This window comes from Pseudopodoces humilis, chromosome 2 (assembly GCF_049639895.1).
Source record: "Pseudopodoces humilis isolate 2021_Gansu_Grassland_sample_001 chromosome 2, ASM4963989v1, whole genome shotgun sequence".
In the NCBI taxonomy this organism is placed as follows: domain Eukaryota; kingdom Metazoa; phylum Chordata; class Aves; order Passeriformes; family Paridae; genus Pseudopodoces; species Pseudopodoces humilis.
The window spans coordinates 24,808,130-24,822,088 of NC_142201.1; the positions used below are offsets into that span (position 1 = coordinate 24,808,130).

A 13,959-nucleotide genomic window follows, 5' to 3' on the forward strand; every position below is an offset into this window, starting at 1 on the left:
GGAATTTTATATAATCCATATAATATCATTCGTGCAATGAATCATCATCTTTACTCTTCTTGCTTTGTTCTAACCAGCTGAGGCAACGAACATTTTTTTATGTAAATACTTATGACAGTTTTTAGATGCTAAAAGGAATTTGTCAGGAAGGTCCCTCCAAGTACAGGGGGAAAACACACCTCAGTGAAGATACCAGTCTTGGAAAAGTGAATTCAAAGGGAAAAGCAGCTCATGTTTTGAATAGTAACTTCCGAATAAATTAATTGTGACTAATATATTCCTGCTACCGCTCATAATCTCTTGCCGTGTCCTGGGCAGGTGCCCTCCACCCTTTGCAGCAGGTCTGGCCACCTCATTGCACGGTCCCTCGTTCACCCTACAGAGTTTGTGCTTCTGCAGCTGCCTGCTCCCTGTGTCTGAGGTCTTTCCTTCCCCTGCTACCTTCTTCTAAATCAAATCCTTCGGGTCCCGCTGTAGAAAACAGTCTCTGAAACCTCTGAACCTGCAAAGCCCCTTCCTTCCTTCCTTCCTTCCTTCCTTCCTTCCTTCCTTCCTTCCTTCCTTCCTTCCTTCCTTCCTTCCTTCCTTCCTGCCTGCCTTCCTTCCTTCCTTCCTTCCTGCCTTCATTCCTTCCTTCCTTCCTTCCTTCCTTCCTTCCTTCCTTCCTTCTTTCCTTCCTGCCTTCCTGCCTGCCTTCCTTCCTTCCTTCCTTCCTTCCTTCCTTCCTTCCTTCCTTCCTTCCTTCCTTCCTTCCTTCCTTCCTTCCTTCCTTCCTTCCTTCTGCCACTTCCTTCCTTCCTTCCTTCCTTCTGCCACTTCCTTCCTTCTGCCACTTCCTTCCTTCTGCCACTTCCTTCCTTCCTTCTGCCACTTCCTTCCGCCACTTCCTTCCTTCCTTCCTTCCTTCCTTCCTTCCTTCCTTCCTTCCTTCCTTCCTTCCTTCCTTCCTTCCTGCCTTCCTTCCTGCCTTCCTTCCTGCCTTCCTTCCTGCCTTCCTGCCTTCCTTCCTGCCTTCCTTCCTTCCTTCTTCAGATTTGGAAGAGTGACAGTAAGTTCAATGAACTAAGAGCCTTGGTTTCTCTGTACACACGGCAATCAGACCCTTTCATATTTGTCCTTAATTTCGACTTTCCCAAGCACTGTTCTCATATTCCACTATTTGAAATGTAGGAAGATTTAGCATAATTTGGAGGTCAGATTTCTAAATAAGCCTACTTTAAATAGCAAGCCCACACGGGAGATTGTCAGTATCTTTATTTTGTATACAGTTTACACACTGGCACCGCTTTTTTAAACCCTATATGTGGGTTAAAACTCAATTTTACAACCCCCATTTATATGAGATGTAGGTTTGACATCTGTTTGCCAGAGTGTTTTGCACTTAGCCTAACACCCACTATTAAATGACAAAATTGTGGCAGGCTGTCAAAGCCAGCTGACTGACAGCTGCTCTACTTTACAAAAAAGCCCCATTCAAATATTTGCAGGGTTGAAGCTTTCTGTAACGCTGTCGCCATTCTCCCCGTTATTTAGCATGTAAAATATAAGTCAAAGTTTTAAAGCTGCTTTCCAAAATGTTGCCATTTTTCCATATAAAAAGAGCGAGCGGTGGCTGCTGGCTGGGATCCAGCGCCAAACGCATTGGGTGGATATTTCGCTGGGTCCCCGCGTTCCTCCTATCTGCACAAACCCGATAAAACTGTCATTTAGCAGCGTTTCTTAATATTGCAGCTAATTAGAGCCGGCGTGTTATTGAAGTGAGAGCAAAAATCCACTTAAAAGAGAGGGGAGGGAGGGGGGGTGGAAAAGGAAGGGAGGGGAATTTTCCGTGCAGGCGGAGGTACGCAGTCGGGCACGGCTCACAGCGAGACCCCCCCGGGAAAAGGGACGGGCACTGGGGAGGGGACACCGAGGGCATCCCGGCACTCCCGCAGCGGTCCTCCCCCCATTTTTGCCCCCACCTCCAGGGGTCCCTCTGGGCAGCTCTGGAAGGACGTGCAAGGGACGGCTTTAGCGGAGGGCGAGCGCTAAGCCTCGGCCGAGATGTCTCTCACTTCTAGCCCCACGGGTGAGGATGTAACATTCAATTCAGGTCGTTAATACTCGCCCCTCCGTTGCCCTGTTCCCCCTCCGAGCGCCAATACGAGTCTGTAAAGGACAACGGTGGTTTAAACTTAAAAGCAACCTGCTTTTTATTCCGACATCTCTAATGATTGTATGTGACTGAGCACCTCAAAATAGCTGGCGAGGTAATCCCTGCATGCTAAGGAGTCTTTACAGCAATTGCAGGGCTTTATCTGAAACTCGGGTACTTCCCGCAGTTTTTGCGAGACAAGCAAGGCTCTGGCTGACAACTGAATCGGAGGCTAATGCTGGGGGTGGGGGTGGTGGGGGGAGTTGTATGTAATTAGTTTATTTTTTGAATGAGGACTAGATCCACCCCCTAATAAAAGGAGACATTCGGCCGTCGGAAGGCGCCTGCCCTCGGTGTCCGTTCTCAGCTCTCTGGCCCCGGCACCTCGCAGGGTTCAGCCCCGGCAGCCACGACCCGCCTGGATGCTACAGCCCGTTCCACCGGCGGCCAAAACCATTCCTGTGTTCCCCTCCTCCCTCCCTCCCCGACGCACATCATCGGCACAGACGGGCAGGCACACACCCGCACAGTCGGAGCAGAACGGAAAACGGGGCACTCTCAGCTTTACCTGAAAATCTTTAGCTGACTTGTGTCCATTTTAATAACCTCTATCGACTTTCTTTCCTAGAGCTGTTGTCATGTTGGCAGAAAGGGACTGGAAAATAGTGTTTTAGGGAGGGAAGAAAAAAAATGCGGGAAGAAAACTAACGACGCTGTCTAGGAAAGGGGAGGTGATGGCAATGAGCGGTGCAGGGCGGAGGAAGAGCGGACCCTCCGCAGCGATCCTGAGAGGAGAGGGGAGGTTGACAAAGCCCGGCTCCATCCCGAGGGAAGGCCGGGAGAAGGGGAGAGAGAGAGAGGAGGGGGGCTCTGAGCCTCCCTGTGAAATCCAAGTTTATTGTCAACAAAGGAGAGTCTGGCCGGGCTCGGAGCCTCCGTGGTCCCGAGCTGTCGGAGGCAGAGTACGGCGGGGGGCTGCGGGAGCGGGATCCCTGCGCGGCCGGGGACCTTCGGGGTACGGCGGGGAGGGCCGTACGCGGGGAGGAGCAGGGTCCCGGGGCGGCCGAGGCGGACGCGGTGAGGGTCGGGAGGAAGCGCGGGGAGCCCCGCGGCGCCACACAGGTGCGGGAAGGGGCACCTAGGGTTGGCTCTTGCCTTCCGGGAGGCATCTCTTCCAGAGAAAGGGGCAGAGGACAGTGGCCCAGCAGGAGCGGAGAGGCAGAAATGCAAGGTTAGAGGAGAAAGTGCGTGTGAGAAAAGGAAAGGGGAAGAGAAAGAGGACGAAGGCTCCGGGCTCCACCTCCCCGCTCGGCGCGGCGCTCCAGCTGCTCTCAAACCAACTGCTCAATTCTATTCACTGCCGCGACGGAACAAAAAAGTGGCTATTTATTAGAATACTTGTTTGGTATTGTTCGGTGCCACACAAAAGGCGTTTCATTATATTGGGGTGGGGAGAAAAGCCCCTCTCCTTTTTTTTCCTTTCCTTTTTTTTCTTTTTTTCCTTTTCTCTCCAGACCGAAACAATAACTTGAAATTGTCTTTAAAGTCTTTTCTATCAATAATAAATTTCATTTTCTTCTCTGTCTCCCTCTCTCCCTCTCTCCCCCTCTCCTGTGCGGTGTGTATGTGTGTGCGTGCGCGTGTGTGTGTGAGGGGGAGAGAGAGAGAGCGAGTGAGCGAGAGAGCGCGAATGGTGAGTGTGCGTGTGTCGCCGGGCACTCGTGGCTCGGGCACAGCCGCCTGGGAGCTGCGGCGAGGGGCGAGGAAGAGACCGCCGGCTCCGTGTCGCGCTGCCCTGCACCTGCGGCCACGGTCGGAGGAAGGTGTGAGCTAGGCTAGAGCAGAGGGGGAAAAAAAAAAAAAAAGCAAACAAAAAAAGTAATAATAATAAGGCTGCCCCTTCAGATGATGTGTTGGGAGGAGGCTGGAGCTGGAAGAGCAACTGTAAGTGTGCCTCTAACTTTTGAGGGGGTCTTCACCCTGTCTTGGGAATGGAGGAGGGGAAGCCGGCGAGGGGAGGGCTTCCAAGTTACTTTTGCTTCAAGGAGGGAAGAGCCGGTTGCAGTCACTGGGTTATCGGCTGTGACACGGATTTGGGGGGTGCGGGTGTGGTGTGACAGCTTTTTTGGGCTGCCCCCCTCCGCCTTCTGGGGAAGACGCCTCACTGGGTTTTGAGGCGGGGGAGGAAAGCTGCGGCCGGGCAGGGGCAGGGGGCTGCGGGAGGGCTGGGGCGGGGAGGGCACCGGGGGCGGCGGCGCTGCCTCCCGAGCGAGCAGAGCCTGCTCCGCTTACACGTTCCAAAATTAACATGTCGGTGTGCGGGTGCCATTTAGTGAAAGGTGTCTTGGGCAAAGAATCAATTTCGCTGTGACTGACCGGCGGGCTTGGCTGTATTAATACTGCCAAAAAAAAAAAGGGAAATCAATAGGCAGAGCAGCCCTCAGCTATTACAACTAATGCCTGCTTAATCTCTCCCCCTGGGAGAGAGCATTCACATGGGCTCCCAGCACTGCTACTGCGGCCGGGCTGAGCCCGGCTCGATCTTCCCAAGGAACGGGGATCCCCGGATCCGGTCCTCTGTAAAAATGACAGCTGCCTAGACCTCTCGACAGGAAGGTTGTGCCCAGCCTCTCGAAGCCAAGTCCCAGCCCGGAGGTTAAGGCTCTCTGGCGTGGTCCCACTCAGGGTCTTACTCTCCCTCCCCAGTTCCAAAGTGGTTGTAGAGTTTTGCTATAAAGTATTGGGATATTAAAAAAGGTGAAATGGATTTTCCCTCTTATAATTGACGGTGGTATTTGAGGTCGATCAACAGGCAATGCAGCAAGGTTGTACACCTATCGATCAGGGAGGAGGCGCGTTTTGGCTGAATCTCTTTTCAGAAACAGGTGTTTAAACATGATAGCGGCTCCAGTCAATTAACCCATTAAAACCCCGTTTTATCGCATTGATTCTGCAGGCTGCCATAAAAGGTTATGTTTTGAAAGCCTCTTTGTTAAGGGGGGGGGAGGGGGGGGGGGATGGATGGATGGATGGATGGATGGATGGATGGATGGATGGATGGATGGATGGGGATAGGGATAGGGAGACTGGTTGCAAACTGTCCCCAAACGCACAGTATCGAGTAGGCAGTGAGATGCCGAACTACGGTTTCTTCCCACCAAGCCAGGCTGCCCCAGCGTCTCGGCTCGCCCCATCTTCGCCCGCCGCTCCTGGTCCCGGCTCCATGGAGGGGCAGAATGGGGGCTGAGGGCCCGCGGGGCTGACGCCATCCCCTCCCCGCCGTGGGACACCCGGTTGCGCAGACCCTGTGCCAAAAATTGATACATCCACCTGGAGAAAGGCATCTCCCGTGAGGGCTGCACTTCCCAGGCGGGGAGGAGGGGTCCGGCCGGGGGAGGGGGCTACCGCCCTGCACCGGCTGCCAGCCGGGTCAGGCTGTGGGTGCAGCTAAACTGTAGCCCCAGCTATTTGCAAGCGCTGTTATTCCTAAAACAGGACAGTCTGTGAAAAACCTGCCTCCCTCCCCGCCTCGATCCAGCACCTTTTTCAGGTTTGCCAGTCTATTTGCTAAAGGTGTCAGTGGCGATTTGTTTACTATCCCGCTTTAGATGGCTACTAGGGAATCCGTTTAAGGACAGTGTGAAGTAACAGTCGGTGATCTGCTGAAAAATAGATTTTCTAAAAGGCAAATAAAGACAGGGTCCCGACACCGACCAAGTAACCGGGATCTCCCTTTGCTGGGAAAGAAACCGGGTTTTTCTCTTCCCTTCACTGGGGTTCGCTATCCACCTTCCCATGGCCAGAATGTTGCACTGGATGGAGCAAGAGGATCATGTATTTCCTCTGGGCACCTTTAATTTACAGACCAGGGGCCTGAGATTATTTAGATGTTTCTAGTTTTGCCCTTGTTTGCTGTTTTCCTAGGTAAGCACTGAATGTGCAACCAAAAAGGTTTGAAACCGTGTCAAAGTGATGTTTTAATCTCATTGAAAGGTGTATTAAACGAGAAGATGTAATTTGTGGGGGATGTTTCGATGAAAGGAGAGATTGGAGTGGATGATACTTTCGCTCTCTTGTGAACCTCATGTCACGTTTATATTGAAGCCTGTGTAGCTAATCTAATTTGCAATAACAGGATGGCCTGCAAGAAAGAAGCTCCTCTATTATTTAGGGTTTCTTCTTTCCTCGTTTATTTTTTTACACAAATTCATTCTGACTTGCCCTGAATGATGCTTTTGCAGTTTGGGGATAACTGACGAGGATGCAAACCAGAAATACTACCTTTAGTGTTCTGAGCAACGCGCCACAGACATAACCATCCAGGTTGCCCTGCTGTAAATAGGGTGCCGCATTTGGGCTTGAGAAGCTCTTTTTCCGTGACTGACATTTCAGCAGCGCAATTTTGAAGATTAACTACATAATAACTCCGCATGTCGTTCAAGTCCGACAGACTCTCCACCCCCGCAGCTCTTCCTTTTCCTTTACAAGTTTACAGTTGCAAAGCTAAAGTCTTAAAATATTTTTCTTTTGGTGGAAAGTAAATTACTGGGTATGTTTTCTGTTGGTGGGTTTTGGGTTTTTTTGGTTTTTTGGTGTGGGTTTTTTTTTGTCTAAAGGACCACTCGATAACTCGAGTGTAAAAAGTAAATGGTCTGGCTATCCTTTTAGGCAGACACCCCAAACTGAGAAATAGGACAGTACAAACATTCATCTCCCGCGAGGTTCTGTGCCATCTTATCAGCATATATTCCCAGCGTGTGCCTTAGTAATAATAATTTTAAAAGAAATTTAAAAATCTAAACAGACTTGAAAAGTACAATTTTGTGTAATGTAAGAAGGTGTATTCAGCCTGTTAATTACAGGGAGTTGTGTCATTGGAATGTTATCAATGACTTGTTCAATTTTACTGTAATTACTAACAAAATTAGACAAGGATGGATCACAATACAGGATATTCCTCTTTCGGAAAAATATTTTGCTGGAAGTCGAGCTGATGCGTGGCACAAACAAACATTTTACAAAATGCTCCTGCTGGCAAAACTTCGTAAAGACACGATTCTGTTTTTTCTACCGACTCGAAACTCCCACCGGGGGAAGGATCGGGGCCATTCCAAGGCTAGGGAGCACGCAGAAAGTCCTGCCGGGAAGAGGAGGGGGGAAGAAAAATCTCTGCTTAGGCGCGGTCTGACCGTCCCGCCGTCCCAGCGAGGTGTGCCTCGCCTTTTCCTTGGCAATGCCGGACACCCCCGGCACACCCGCCAGCCCGCCGGGACCCGCTGTCGCCTTGGGGCGGCCGTCGGCTGCTGCGGAGATCAGACGTGCGGGGAGGTCGATACCACTTCTTTTAGGCGCAAAGGAAATATAAAGCTTATTTTCAAAGCCAGTAAAAACTAGAAAGGAAGGAGAGAAAATAGAAAGGCTGGGATATACAAACTCTTCGGAAAAGGGCAATTTATCGACACTGTGGAAAGAGCGGTGATGCAGAATTCCTTTAGAAAAACGGCTTCAGCCGCCCTTTTATCTGGCACAATAAATAGATAAATGGAAGTACCTACATGGAGCAGCAGCCTGCCCTCCGGCCGCTTTGATTTTGCCCGGATCAGGCTGGCCCTTAGCACACCCCTGTGCTCCGTGTCGCGCCCCCTGCCCAGCACCCGCGCCCCGCAGGGCGGGCGGCTCCCGGCAGCCGAGCCAAGCCCGCCCGCTGTGCAGCTGCTCTCATTAGGACTTCAGAAACCTTTCGGTCCCGTCCCGTACCACCCTCGGCGTTCCCCCACCGTGCTCCCGACTTTGCCCAGGGGCACCCCCGCAGAACAATCCCAGTGCTGGTGGCCCTGGTTGCCCCCTTCTCGCTTGTTCCCAGCGTGGCGGCGGACGAGCCGTTGTTTGGGGTGGAGATAGAGGGAACGCGGCCTGTGAGTCACTGACCCCAGCCGAGCCGCTCCGGGGAGCCGTGGCGAGGTCCCGGAGCGGGGCCGCTGCTCGGCTCCCGCTGCTGTCGCAGCAGTCCGGGCTGTCTGGGAGCGGCGGCCGGGAGCGGGGTGCGCCGAGGAGGCGGCAGGACAGCCCTTACTCTCCTCACGCTTCCAGTTGGTTGGCACGGCTCTCCTGGGCGAAGGGGGGAGACATTTCTCGTCAGGGAATTTTAGCCCTTTCCTTTCCTCCCCCCCTTTTCTTTTCCCCCCTTCCCTTTCATTCATAAACCTGGTGGCTATAGACGCAGCTTGAATATTGACGTCTCTTCCCCCAACTGCTCCTCCGTTAACCCAATTACAGAATTCATCAAGAACTGTGTTGAATTATCTCTTTCCATACAGTATCAGCATTAGCCTAATTAAAAGCTATAATGTCTGATATAATGATTAAATCGTTAGCTCTGCTGTAGGGAAGCAATATTTTGTTTTCCCTTCAATTAGAAGCTGATTGAGGTTTTCAGAGCAGGTCAGCTGTGAAATTTGAATTATATGTGTGAGTACCGTTCACAGGGTGAGCCCCTACTCGAAAGCTCCAGAGATTCTCCATACGCTTTTACCCAGCAAGCTGAGAAAAGACAACAAAACACAGAGAGAGCTCGTAGCTGATTTGGGACTGAGGCTGTAGGATGGCACAGAACAGTTGTTAACGCTGGAAAAGAAAGCGGAACTTTATTCAGGCACTCTTTTCCCAACCATTCCATTTCGACTAGATAGCAAGCAGGTCGTGCTCAAAGCTGTGATCCCCGAGTCGCCAAGGGGCAGGAAAATGCTTCCCCTCTCTCCTTTGCCTGCCCTTTCTGCTCCCTCCCAGTTTGCTCGCTTTGGCCCAGGTAATGGCACCCCGGTAGCAAGGGAGTGCTTTGCATTTCCCTCTGGCTAGCGGGTTTTGGAGTGAAGTGCCAGAGGAGCTGCAGGCGATCCCACTCTCTGCCAGCCTGACGTTTCAGACAGGGCTGGCGAGGGATCAGGCAGAATCTCTCACGAGCATCTCCCCGCGGCATCGCCCCGGCGCGGGCTGGCCCTCGCCCGCCCCGACCCGGGGCGAGGGCGGGGGAGGCCCGGCGGCAGCCAGCAGGCGGCGATCGCCGCCTGCTCCGGGGCGCCCGGCCCGGCCCCGCCGCCCCGCTGCCGCCTCCTCGCCTGCGGGGGCACAGAGGGCACAGCGCCGGCCGGGCCCCGAGGGGGCGGCCCTCCAGGCACAGCCGGGCTCGGGAAGAGGCACCGCCCGCCCAGGCAGGTCCCACCTCGCAGCGCGGAGGTGGGGGAGAGTCGTGGCCGGGGGAGGCACTCGTCACTGCCACGGCCTGCGAGAAGCCCTCGCCGGTACCTGTCCCCTCCGCGAACCCGGCGGGCGACAGGGGCTGCGGCCGAACCTTTCACCCGCCCTGGTCCTGTTCCCAGTGCGGGACCTCCTCTCCGCCTCCCTTTTGACTTCCCTGCAGCGCTTACCTGGCACACACCACACCCCCGTCGCCCTCACCTATTCCCTCCATCGCCCGACTCCTGGTTCTTCGCAACCCCACTTTTCTGCAGCGGAAAGTCCAAGGCCCTCTCATCTCCGGGCGCACCCCTGGCCTGCACTACCCCAGCCCCGCAGACCTGAGAAAGGACGCTCGAAAAAAGTGCTTGACTGCGTTCCTTGCCCCGTGAATCTGCACTACCTTTACCAGGGAAAAAAAGCCCCTGGCTGTCCCCTCGAACTGGTTTTTACACCTTCCTCCCTCCCGTTCAGTCGATAGACTTCCCTGGCCGAAGGTGAGCGGGGTGCACCTGGCCTGAGGCAAAAGGGACTCACGGCAGCAGCATATCCTCGCTCCCTGTTCTCTGCCCGTGTTTCCCCACTCTGCCGTGTCCCTGGTAGTTTGGCTGCTTCTAGGGGAGGGAAGGGGGCATTCTCTGTTTATTTAGCGGGGGCCAGGGGAAAGAGGGTAAACCCCACACCAGAAAAAAGTCCAGGAGGGGGCAGGCCCCGGGACAGTATGGATTAGCAGCTGCCTCTGCACCAGGGAAGGGAAAGTTCAGCCTCGGGCACAGTTTCCCTGAACCTGAGGGAGAGGGAAGCTGGTGCGTATCCCAAATTCTCAGGGATAAGGGTGTGTTCCCACAGGGTCTACTGACTGGCAGGATGAATAGGACTCATCTGGAAAATATTGCCCCACAATTATTCCACCCATTTATTTGTCAGGATTCCTTTAGGTGGCTTTCTATCAAATTTCAGGGAAAAATACCACTTGGGCCTTGGGTGAATAATTCTCAAGCCATGCCATCTTATCTTGCAGTTTTTACTCTTCCTATCTTCTTTTGACCATCCAAGTGGAAATGCGTCCTTCTGCAGTTACCTTCCCCCTCCTCCCCCTCCCCTCCTGTCCCAACCAGTTATATTTTTTGATATGTAATTTAGCAATCACAAGGGCCTCCCTTATTTTGCCATGGCTATGGCAACTTGAGGAACTGGAGAAGCTGGAGAAGCGCGGGTCCGTTCTCGCACCACTTCCCCTGCCCTCTTTGCACCCTTAGGGCTTACTGGGAGAAAATAGTGTCCTCCCAAAATCATTTGCACCCGAGTTAACAGCATCACATAGATTGAGCTCAAAGGCTGGAAGCAGGCTGAGCCTTCAGCCATCAGAAATGGAGAAGCACTTTTCTCTCCACAGCAAACCCAGATTATCATGTCATTGGAAATGGGGGGAAAAAAAAAAAAAAGTCTAGTCCTAGCCCAGTGTCTAAGACCGGTGCTTTGTGCACAGTGCATATTCCTCTTTCAGAAAACTTCTGGTGGTAATAGCAGTAATTCGGGGAGTTGCAGCGTGATTCCAGCCTTGGATGGCCACTAGGATCAGGAAAATTAACACAGACTGTGAAAAGAGTCTTTCTCCACCTGGCAAAAGATGATGGGGTGGCCGCTTATACATGCGTGGGCATTTGTGCGACAGACTTGCCATTCCTATGGCTGCAATTAAAGACTGCAGCATGAATTTCTATGTGGACCATTTTCTCACCCCTGTAAAGTAACTATAATGTCACTGGACAGCCAGAGCACAAAGGCAGTCTTTTAATATTTTCAAGGGGAAAAAAAAATCATACACCTGTACTTACTATATACAAAGATAACATGTTTCCGTGTACCTTCTTTAGTCGCAGGTGCTTTTAACTCCCCTAGGACTAAGTGAAAAACGACTGCGTCCAGCCTCTTCCGCATGCCTGGGCCTGGGAGCAGTTTTAACACCGGGGAGAGACGTCTGAGGGGGCTCCGGAGAAATCTCCAGAACGAAGTCCCGCGGAAAAGGCGTGTTTATGTGCCGTTCGCACGGCTGCGGTAGCGGGGCGAACAGCCTGGGGCTTCTCAGCCCCCCTAAATATTGCTCGACGGTCATCTAAGTGAGGGGTGCGCCCGGCCGGACGGGGCGGCCGGCGGCTCCAGGCTCCGTGCGGCGATGTCCGGGACGGAGGGGTGGCCGGGGTCTCAGGGGTGGCCGGGGTCTGAAGGGTGTCCTCGCCTCGGGGGCGCCGTCGGGGACCGCGGGCGGGACGCTGCCCCTCCGCCGCCCTCCCCCGCTCCCCACGAGCGCGGCGCGCCCCGGCGCACGTCACCGCTCGGCGCGCGCCATATGCAAATCAGCGCCCGCCGGCGCGCCCCCATTGGCCGCCGCCAGGCGATTTAAGGCGGGCTCGGCGCGCGCCGTATGGCTGCGGCGCCGCTCGCCCGCGCGCCCGGCGGCTCCTCCTCCTGTGCCGGCCCCGGCCCGGCCCCGGCCCGGCCCGGCCCGCCCGGGCCGCGGGAGGGAGACCACCGCCAGCAAATTACTGTGCCGCCGCGCCCCGGCCGCCGGGCTCGGCGCGTGTTTTGGTTGGGCTCCTTCCCCCACCCCCTCCCTCCCCCGATCCTCCTCCTGCAATTTTTTTTTTTTTTTTTTCAGTTAACGTTGAAATACTTTTTTTTTTTTTTTCCGCCTCCTTTTCGCGTGGCGGTGGGTTCTCCTCTCTTCTGCTCCATTCACCTGCGATCAGCGGATGCAAGTCACACACGCTCCCTCCCCTCCCTCCCTCTCTCTCTCTCCAAGTTAGCAGCAAAGAACAAAAAAAAATAGCTCCGTTAAGGATAAGAGCGGGAGCGGAGGGGTGTGCGCGCGTCTGCCGGGGAGCGCCGGCGAGCGGAGGACACCGCCGACGGCTCCGCACACTCCTCCCGCCGCGCCAAGTGAAGCAGCAAGTTTGCCGTGCACCTGTTTGAGCAGCTCGAACCCCCGTCGCCGCCGAGCCCCGAAAGTGATTAGCGAGAGGGAGAAAGTTTTTCGCCGGCAGGGTCGCCGATCGCTGTCCTCGCGGTTTTCTTCTCCTCCTCTTTTTTTTTTTTTTTTTTTTTTTTTTTTTTTTTTTTTTTTTTTTTCGCACGGCGGTCGCTACCTAGATACAAACGGGTTTCGCCTCGCTCGCTCCCCGTCCTCCCGGGCTCCTCTATGTTTGATTCATTTTTCACGTCTGGCACCGGTGGAAAATAAAAAAGCTATTTGAATGTACAGCATGATGATGGAGACGGACTTGCACTCCCCTGGCGGAGCCCAGGCCCCCACGAACCTCTCGGGGCAGACCGGAGCGGGAGGCGGCGGAGGCGGCGGCGGCGGCGGCGGCGGGGGGAACAAAGCGAACCAGGACCGGGTCAAGAGACCCATGAACGCCTTCATGGTGTGGTCGCGGGGCCAGCGGCGGAAGATGGCCCAGGAGAACCCCAAAATGCACAACTCGGAGATCAGCAAGCGCCTGGGGGCCGAGTGGAAAGTCATGTCGGAGGCCGAGAAGAGACCGTTCATCGACGAGGCGAAGCGGCTGCGGGCGCTGCACATGAAGGAGCACCCGGATTATAAATACCGACCACGGCGGAAGACCAAGACCCTGCTCAAGAAGGACAAGTACTCGCTGGCCGGGGGGCTGCTGAGCGCCGGCTCGGCCGGGGGAGGCCCGGCCGGCGTCGGCGTGGGCATGGGCGTCGGCGTCAGCCCGGGCGGCGTCGGGCAGCGGCTGGAGAGCCCCGGCGGCACGGCCAGCGGCGGCTACGCGCACATGAACGGCTGGGCCAACGGCGCCTACCCGGGCTCGGTGGCGGCCGCGGCGGCGGCGGCGGCGATGATGCAGGAGGCGCAGCCCGCCTACAGCCAGCACCCGGGCAGCGGGGGGCACCCGCACCACCCGCACCCACATCACCCGCACCACCCGCACAACCCGCAGCCCATGCACCGCTACGACATGGGTGCCCTGCAGTACAGCCCCATCTCCAACTCGCAGGGCTACATGAGCGCCTCGCCCTCGGGCTACGGCGCCCTGCCCTACGGCTCCCAGCCCCATCAGAACTCGGCGGCGGCAGCGGCGGCAGCGGCAGCGGCGGCGGCCGCCTCATCGGGTGCGCTGGGCGCCCTGGGCTCGCTGGTGAAGTCGGAGCCCAGCGTGAGCCCGCCCGTCACCTCGCACTCGCGGGCCCCGTGCCCCGGGGACCTGCGGGAGATGATCAGCATGTACTTACCGGCCGGGGAAGGTGGGGATCCGGCGGCCGCTGCCGCCCAGAGCCGGCTCCACTCCCTGCCCCAGCACTACCAGAGCGCCAGCACGGGGGTGAACGGCACCGTTCCCTTGACGCATATCTGAGCCCCCGCCAGCACCGGGGCGCCGGGGGCAGGCACGGGCGCGGGCACCGGCTCGGCCACCGGCCCCGGGCCGGCCCGCAGGACTGCGCGCCCCGCCGCTGCCACCGCACGCTCAGCCCCGGCCGCCTGCCCGCGCCCCGGCCCCGCGCCGCTCCTGCCCCGCTCCCAGGTTCCCCCCTCTTATTTTTGCCTCTCGCGCCCCTTCCCTCCCGCC

The 13,959-nt window shown here is 55.7% G+C and overlaps 1 protein-coding gene across 2 annotated transcripts; it reads left to right on the plus strand.

The window, feature by feature from the left end:
- Positions 1-12,574: 12,574 nt before the first annotated feature.
- On the plus strand, positions 12,575-13,746 carry SOX1 (SRY-box transcription factor 1). 2 transcript variants are annotated; one of them, XM_005516597.2, is made up of 2 exons: positions 12,575-13,414; positions 13,469-13,746. In XM_005516597.2, the coding sequence occupies exons 1-2, from the start codon at positions 12,622-12,624 to the stop codon at positions 13,744-13,746; spliced, it is 1,071 nt and encodes a 356-aa protein (XP_005516654.2). In that variant the 5' UTR covers positions 12,575-12,621. The 2 variants fall into 2 exon arrangements, with proteins under 2 accessions (XP_005516654.2, XP_005516653.2); XM_005516596.2 differs by having other exon boundaries at positions 12,575-13,746.
- The last annotated feature ends 213 nt before the right edge of the window (positions 13,747-13,959 follow it).

What these genes read in the sequence shown, in the direction of transcription:
- SOX1 (XM_005516596.2), top strand. Translation starts at nt 12,622, where the DNA reads ATGTACAGCATGATGATGGAGACGGACTTGCACTCCCCTGGCGGAGCC.